Below are 8,506 nucleotides of genomic sequence, written 5' to 3' on the forward strand. Positions count from 1 at the left end.
CTGTGGAGAAGGGGGTTCTGAGGAGAAGGGGGTGTTCTGTGGAGAAGGGGGTTCTGAGGAGAAGGAGGTTCTGTGGAGAAGGGAGTTCTGAGGAGAAGGGGCGGTTCTGAGGAGAAGGGTGTTCTGTGGAGAAGGGGGTTCTGTGGAGAAGGGGGTTCTGAGGAGAAGGGGGGTTCTTAGGAGAAGTGGGCCTTAAGGAAGAGAGGAGGAAATATGTCAGCTAAAGAGTGAGAGGCAGTCTTAGCAAAAGAGAACAGATGGAAGAATGGCCCAGGCTATGTTAAAAAAAGAAAAAGAGGGCTGGCCCGGTGGTGCAAGGGTTAAGTGCACATGTTCTGCTTTGGCGGCCCGGGGTTCACAGGTTCAGATCCCGGGTGTGGACATGGCACCACTTGGCAAGCCATGCTGTGGAAGGCGTCCCACATAAAAAGTAGAGGAAGATGGGCACGGATGTTAGCTCAGGGCCAGTCTTCCTCGGCAAAAAGAGGAGGATTGGCAGCAGATGTTAGCTCAGGGCTAATCTTCCTCAAAAAAATAAGTAAATAAATAAAATTTTAAAAAACAGAGAGAAAAAGCCTTCTTTTTAAAAAAAAAAAGAAAGAAAGAAAGAAAAAGGAGCAAAGTAAGGCAGTTAGGAAGGGCAGAAGGTAAAAAGAGGGAACCAGAAGAAAAAGAGGTCAAGGTAAACCGCAGATGGAGAATATCTGGTCACATTAGGCTAAGCTGTCTACACCAATGGGATATACTGGCGGGGGGGTCACGGGGAGTTCTAAAGGGTGTCGAGGTGGAAAAACAGATGTGTGAGGTGGAGTTAAGAGTGAATAAACAGAGAGACCTCGTGGAGGGTCTGTCTGCCGTGTGCCAGGCACGACCACAGCCCTCATTTCACACAGCTGCCCAACTGCGTGAGGGGCAGGCATTAGGCCCATTTTACAGCCTGCTCCCAAGAGGCTTTTTCCGTTGCTGCAAGAGGCCCAAGTCTCCATGGCTCATTCAAAAAGACACACTGGTGTCCAGAGGAGAATCAAGCAGCCTGAGGATCCTTGAGCTAAATCAGAAAGGAGCTCCCCGGAGGCTTCCACCCACCTTGCTGTGCTCACCCAGGGTTCTACTGTTCCCAACAGCTGGAAATGTGTGCCCCGCTCTCCCCAAGAAGAAAACAGAACAGAACATGGCTGTTTCTGCCAAGTGAGTTCTGAATAAGCTGCATTCCATTTCATTAAAACAATTACCTGAGCCCCAGCCAAGAATTACATAAAGCTTCCTCCCAGCACCACCCCCTTCCCCCACCAATAAAACACACATCACGCTGCTTTGCAAACAGGCAGAGTAGGGCCGAGACACACCACTCTGAGACCACACTAGGAAGATCCCACCAACCCTTCAAGTGGCCAGCCTCTGCGTCCTTGCAGGCTGACAGAGAGCCGTGAGGCTCAAAGAAGACCCTCACATGAAGCGCTCCCCTTACAAGGGCCTGCTGGCTGCCCAAACGTTTCTAGTAGGCACCAGGGCCCTCAAAGCCAAGGGGGCCACTGGTGCCAGAATCCAGCTACTTCTCCCAATCAGAAGAGAGGCTCAAGTGGCAGCTTTTGAGTCAGCACAAACAAGAGGGACCTGGGAGTGGGGATTCCAGAAGAGGGAGCCTGAAGTCTGGAGAACTGGATGGCCAGATCTGAGCTACAAGCAAGAGCCTGGGGCCACTCCTGCCCACGCTGCCCACAGGCTAATGGTGTTCCTTTGGCCACAGATAAGACGTTCATGATGTGAAGAGAATGGCATTTCATCCCCTCCCCCAGGCTCCAGCTGCCGAGAGGCTGTTCTCCGCCTTTTGTAGAGCCTTGCTCTGTGTCCTACCACCCAGACCACCTCTTCTAAGCTCCAACCAGAGCTCAGCATCTTCCTTGCCCTGACCCTGGTCCAATCAATGTCACCCAAAATAACCCCAGAGGCTGCCTCCCCACCATGGAAGCTCGCTGTTCTCTGGCAGGCCCTGTCCTTTTCTCTGCACAGGTCATGCCGGCTGTGCCCCCATCTCCAGCTGACAATTGCCAGTCACGATCATCCCAAGCCCACTTGGCTCCTGTCTCTGCCCACCTAGTCTTTCCACCACCTGGCTGAGAATCACAGCAGGCCAAGTCACTGAGGTCAACCACAGGCAGACACTTACAAGCACCCCCTGGCCAAACGACCCGGAGCCCAGTAGGGAAAAGCAAGGTTTTCTTACTTTTTTCCAACTTTGTATCATGAAAATGTCTAAACATACTGAGAAGTTGAAAGACCATCACAATGAACATCCGAATACCCTCCACCTAGGTTCAATCATGAACATCTTGCCATTTTGTATAAAAATGTGCATGTACACACTCTCTCTGTATATATCTTTTTTAAAACTAAATTGCAGACATCATGTTATTTTACTCCCAAATACTTTAGCATGCACCTAACAATAACAATATTCTCCCATAAAACCACAATACCACAATCACACAAGAAATAAGCATTAAAAGGCCGTCTTTAAGGGAAAACTTGGCCACCAGGGCTCTGCTGGGCCGGGCCAACCACACGTTCTGCCTGCCACTGGCCCAGTGTCCAAGGCCTCCCTGGAGAGGCCAGCTCTGGCCCCACTGGTTAGGCAATCAATTTCTTGGCTGGAAGACTTATCAGGATGAGAAAGCGCCCTCAAGGCCAGATGTGAGACTCCCAACTAGACCCCAACTGAAAAGGTGAAGTGGTCCTGGGAGGCTGCGGAGGCTCCAGGCTATCCCAGGGGAGGCGATGATCCCCGACACTCCTTTTAATCAGTTGCTTTGTCAAGATTTCTGGGAAAACTCAGCTTCTTACTTCTTTATCTCCCTCTCCCTCCCACAGGACATCCTCAATTCTCCACCTTAAATTAAGTTTTCAACGGGGGCCGGCCCGGTGGCGCAGCGGTTAAGTTCACAAGTTCCGCTTTGGTGGCCCAGGATTCGCCGGTTCGGATCCCAGGTGCGGACACAGCGCCACTTGGCAAAAGCCATGCTGTCGTAGGCGTCCCACATATAAAGCAGAGGAAGATGGGCACGGATGCTAGCTCAGGGCCAGTCTTCCTCAGCAAAAAGAGGAGGATTGGCAGTAGTTAGCTCAGGGCTAATCTTCCTCAAAGGAAAATGAAAAGTTTTCAATGACTTCCTCTTCTGGAAATGGGATGGCTCCCAATGGCAGCCACATACAAACATTTGAACAAAGACAGGAGAGTGTCTGTATAGGATGGGGGGCACAGGAGCTTGTGATTCCAACCAAAGAGGGAGAAGAAGGACCGCAGAGGACCTGCCCCAGGTGCTCCCCAGCAGCTGTGCTTTCAGCTCACAGCTCTGTCTCGAGGGTAACAGGTGACCAGAGAGGTGACGGGTGAGGGAGGAGTCAGGCCATCCACTGAGCAGGAGATACACCACAAGTGCCTGGCGTCCCATCCTGAGTCCCCAAGAAAGAACAAAAGAGACTGATGAAAAGGACTGATGTGGGAGACTGAACAGAGAACTGGGGGTGTGGGAAGGGGACAGAAAAGATTTTTAGGGGCCGGCCCTGTGGCCGAGTGGTTAAGTTCGTGCGATCCAATTCGGCAGCCCAGGGTTCCGCTGGTTCAGATCCTGGGCACAGACATGGCATCGCTCGTCAGGCCACGCTGAGGCAGCGTCCCACATGCCACAACTAGAAGGACCAACAACTAGAATATACAACTATGTACTAGGGGGATTTGGGGAGAAAAAGCAGAAAAAAAGGATTGGCAACACTTGTTAGCTCAGGTGCCAATCTTTAAAAAAGAAAAGATTTTTAGCATCCTAGAAATGGAAAGCAATCAAACCAAGAGGCAACCAAGATCCAATCCAGTATCATGAACTGAGGTGTAAAGAAGGGGGACAAGCCCAACTCTATTTAAATTCCAGGCCTGGATTTAAATCCTGGCCCGGCCACTCACTAGTTATAGAACTTGGGCAAGTGGGCTCACCTTAAATGTGCCTCAGTTTCATCATCTGTAAAATGGGTAGTAGCGACAATAACAGAACCTGCGCCTCATATGGCCCACATGATTCAACGCATGCAAGGCGCCCAGCACAGTGCCTAGAAAGAGTAAGCACTCAGTTAACCTGATAGAAAAGAGTTCTGTAAACACCGTAAAAAAGAAAAATGTCCTATAGACGTTTGGTATTATTAATGAAGGTACGGAGATCAGGACGACCCAGGGAAACGCTGGAAGGAGAGTGAAGCTGGGAGGAAGCTTTTTCAATGCCTCCGGCCTTGGAACAAGGTAAAGGCCCAAAGGAAGCTTTGAGAGTCAGCATCCCCCACGCACGATAAGCAAATGGGGGAAGGGGGCTGCTTTGCACCTCAGCCGTAACTCTGGCCTTCCATTGGCCCCTCCAGCTGAGGGCCCACGCAGCTTGGCCAGTGCATGGCCATCACTAGGGAAGCTGGAAGAAAGGAACACTCAGATGTTCCCTCAGAAGACCTCACACCCACAGTGGCGAGGCTATGGCCCCAAGCAGCCTGAACCTCTCCACGTTAAGCCATGGCTGCCCAGGCAGCAGACAGCTTAGCACAGCAGAAAAGGCATCTGCTTAAGAATCAAACACCCTGGGGTTTGAATCCCAGCTCTGCCTCTCACTAGCGTACAGCCCAGGAGAAGATCTGGCGCTGACAATGAGCCCAGGAGGAGCGCACCATCACTCGACGCGCTGCCTCTGCCACAGTCCAGCAGCTGGGTGCCCTGACCCTGGCCCAACACACAGAGGCACCTCAGATGGGCAAGCCCAAAGTCCAGACTTTCCATGGAAACAGGGAGGCTCCGTAGCCCGGAATGCCCCAGGCAACTCCCCTGCCCCCTAGCACTACCCCTGAGGACAATGAGGCACTGTTTTCCAGAGGGTCAAGACTGCTGAGAAGCTGAACGAAGACATGTCCAGATTCCAGCAGCAACTGGGTATTGCCAACAGCTGGCCGGTTCCCCCTGCGAGAGATGGGGAAGGCAAACTATCTAGGCCTCAACTGGACCCACCCTTTGCCATAGAGGCCATTTCCTGGGGATGGCCCCAAGGACAGAAATTTTAAAGGTAACTAGCAATTACTCAGCAGGCCCCATGGCTCATCCCCCTGGTTAGTCACTGAGCACTTACTACCTCATTACAATTAAGATGACCAGATCTGGAACTGGATCAGTCTGGGTTCCAATCCCAGCTCCCCCACTGAACTTCCGAGAGCTCGGGTTTCCACATCTGTAAAGCAGAGATAAAACATCTCCCTCTCAGAATGGCCATGGCTTCGACGATACACGTAAAGTGCTGAGTCCCGTGCCTGTCTCCCATCAAGCACCCGTAATCCCGACGGGACGGCAGCCGTGGTCACAGGCCCCCGCAAGCGCACGAGGAACAGGGACGAGGGGAGAGTGAGGAGTTGGGTCAGAAAACGTAATCAGAGTGCATCTCAGTGTTGTGGGAACTCTGTCCAGGAAACTCCAGCCAGAACTCGAACAGGGCGAACTCCCAGCCAAACCAGCGTCTAAACAGTAATGAGAAAAGCCACCAGCAGCCACCCCACAGCACAAAGCGAAGAGAACACACAGGGAAGGGCTGTGTTTATGTTTTTCTGCCCAAAGAGCTATAAATTTGTAACTTATTAAACAGCACATGGTGAGTCTGTCACTAGCAGGTATGGGGAGGGAAGAGTTCGCCAACTTTTTTTAAGAACAAAAACCAAAGTCCCAGGAGAGACTCTGCCCCCTCCCGCCTGGCCACAGGACAGACTGTAAACTCTCCCCTGTTTCAGGGACCAGGAGGCTCACAGCTGAGAGCACTCTCAGGAGAAAAATAAAAACAAGAGGCCCGGCCTTTGTGTCCACCCTAACTAAGAAAAACAGCTGACGGGCAGGGTGCTGAGCAGCCATCCGGACAGCTGATGGGGCCTGAGCACACAGGCAAATTCCTCTCCCCTCCTGCACACCCCATTCCTCCCCACCCTAGGCTCCGGATCAGCCAGGCGTGGCTGGCCCCCTGGGAGCTCAGGCCAAGGAAGTTGGGCAGCCCGGATTCAAACAACTGGGGAGCGTGTGGTGGAAAGTAGAGCCTGTGGTGGAAGGCAACAGAAGTCACAGGTGGCAGCCATCACCCTGCTGGGACCCCTCCTTCACACGCCTGCTAGCCCCCTCCTCAGGAAGAAAGGCCTCTGGGTACACAAGAGCTGCAGAGCTAGAAGCTAGGGATTGGGCTTCAGGTCAGGGTTTTGTCATTTCATGGCTGTGCAGCCTTGGGCAAGTGAGTCAACCCCTCTTAGTCTCAGTCTTCTCAATTTGTAAAAGGCAGGTAGTAATGAGGGCAGTGGCCCTAAGGGGATCTTATAGAGGGTTGCGGTGAGGACAGGACAAGTTAAGGTAGGGGGAACCACTCCATAAACAGCAAATTTAAATTCCTACAATCCCCTCTGCCAGTACACTCTCTTTCCTTTCATAGACTAACTCAGTTTCCTGGCCCTAAATGGAAGACTGTCAGAAGACAGGAATTCCGGACTTCGACTGTAAACTCCTCAAAGACTTTCTCAGTCCTTCAAACAGCACCAGGACCGTGCAGAAGCAACAGAACCACACCAGCATCTCAGAAACTGTAACTCTGCTCCCCAGTTCCCACTGGGAAAGCATCGAGACTTTCAGATCCTGATTCAAAAAATATCTTCCAGCCTCCTTTCAGCTTAGTTATTTTTATGTGAAAAAAAATACCTGCCTGGAAGCCATGCCAACCTTGAATGTGTTGGAAAAATGGGTGCCAAGCCTGACCCAGAGGCAGAACTACGCTTGGCAGCCATCACACTCTGCAAAACAGGCAGGATCGTACACCATCCCCAGCTCCAGGATCTCTCAGGGGCAGCCTGATGCCCCCAGAATGCTGCCAGGTCCCAGTCCTTCTCCCTGGCCCCTTGGAAGTCTAGTGCCTACAAACAGCCAGTCTTAACTTAGTGCCCTGTGTGCTTGGGGGAGGCCCGTCAGTGCTGTCTGATGAATCCAGTCCTCAGAGCCTGGGACAGAGAAAGCATCAGTGGTCATACAAGCCACCCACAGTCCAGAGAGGGAAGACAAGGCTCCTACAGAGAAGAAACTTTTCCCCCCTCCTCACCTCCCCAGTTTAGAGGCCCTCCAGCCACAGGCAAGAAGGGGAGGGAGAGAGAGTGAATCCTCCCACTCCAGGGTTCATGCCACCAAGGCATTCCCAGCACCCTGGCCCAACCTGCCTTGGGTTTAGCGTCTGGTTCCAGGAGATACTTTCTCCCGCCCCAACACCAGATCAGGACTGGACTGAAAAGAGGCGTTTTGGAGCTCCAATAACACGAAAACAGTAAAACTCTGTTCCGGGCATCCTGTCCTCCTTACCTGTGTGGCTTCCAGCACGATCTGATATTAGGGGGCTGGGGGCACTCTGCCAGCCAGGACAGGTTCAGAGATCCCCATACCTTGGGGCCCACTTCCCTCCTCATTCCCCTGGCATTTCCCCAGAGTCTGGAAGTGGGGGGAGAATCATGTCTTACTCTCCCAGGACTAGGCTGGTCTGCGATATGAAAGGGGAGGAGCTGGTCCACAGAGTGCAGAGGGCGGTCAGTGAAACGGAGTGACCGGTCCATGAAACAGAGCGGCCAGACGCGAAGTGGGGGGTGAGTGGGACACATGGGAAACTTGTCTTTGTGGGGGTGTGGTCATCAGAGCCTCATCAAGTTGTGAATCTGACTTGGGAAATGAAAGGGGTGGGCTCAGAGGGGCTATCCCTGAAGTGGGGGTACCAGACTGTGAAGTGGGGGCGGGAGCGGGAGCAGGTCCTAGAAATGAGGGACCAGCCCATGGGCTCAGGCAGCTGCTCCCCGAGTTGGGCGATCGATCTGTGAGGTGGGGGTGGGGGAGCGGTCTGTGAACTCAGGGTCCCAGTGCTAGGAGGTGATCTGGTCCAGGCAGTAGGGGTCCCATCCTCGAGGCGGACGGGGCACGTCCCTGAGCTGCAAGCTGCTCGCTGGGGCTGGTCTGGGAGATGGGGGTGGGTCCCCGAGTCCAGGGTCCGGAGGTGGGGCCGTCCCCGAGGCGGGGGGTGGCGGCTGTGAGGACGGCGGCGGAGCCGGCCTGGCCCGGGACTCGGGCCCAGCCCGGGATACCGGCTCCGCGGAGCCCCGGCGGGCAGGGACCGGAGCCGAGACGCGGGCCGCCGCGGGTGGGATCCCGCCGCCCCCGCCGCTCGCTCGCGCCCGCCCGGGCCGGGGCCGCGCGCCCCTCGGGCTTCCTCCCTCGGCCTCCCGCTCACTCACCCAGGTCGTCCATGGCGGGGCCACGGGCGCCGGGAACCGGCTCGGCGTCGCGCTCGCTGCCCGTCCCGGGGCCGCTCCTCTCCGTCCCGCAACTTTTCCGCCGCGAGCCTCGGCCCGGAACGGAACGCGCCGCCGCTAACGCGCGCGCCCGCGCCCGCCGCGCGCCCCGCCCCCGGCCACCCCCGCGAGCACGCGCGCC

The 8,506-nt window shown here is 54.5% G+C and overlaps 1 protein-coding gene across 7 annotated transcripts in view; it reads right to left on the reverse strand.

The window, feature by feature from the left end:
- PXN (paxillin) overlaps positions 1-8,494 on the reverse strand; it is a 45,860-nt gene extending 37,366 nt beyond the window's left edge. For 2 of the 7 annotated variants that reach the window (XM_046638998.1, XM_046638997.1), the window contains exon 1: positions 8,308-8,492. In XM_046638998.1, coding sequence (XP_046494954.1) covers positions 8,308-8,320 — 13 coding nt within the window. In that variant the 5' untranslated portion in view covers positions 8,321-8,492. Of the gene's footprint in view, positions 1-5,153; positions 5,250-7,390; positions 7,543-8,307 lie in introns of those variants that run through there. The other 5 variants (XM_046639000.1, XM_046639001.1, XM_046639002.1 and 2 more) reach the window with 5 other exon arrangements.
- Positions 8,495-8,506: the final 12 nt, after the last annotated feature.

The sequence above is a fragment of the Equus quagga genome, chromosome 15, assembly GCF_021613505.1.
Source record: "Equus quagga isolate Etosha38 chromosome 15, UCLA_HA_Equagga_1.0, whole genome shotgun sequence".
Classification (NCBI taxonomy): domain Eukaryota; kingdom Metazoa; phylum Chordata; class Mammalia; order Perissodactyla; family Equidae; genus Equus; species Equus quagga.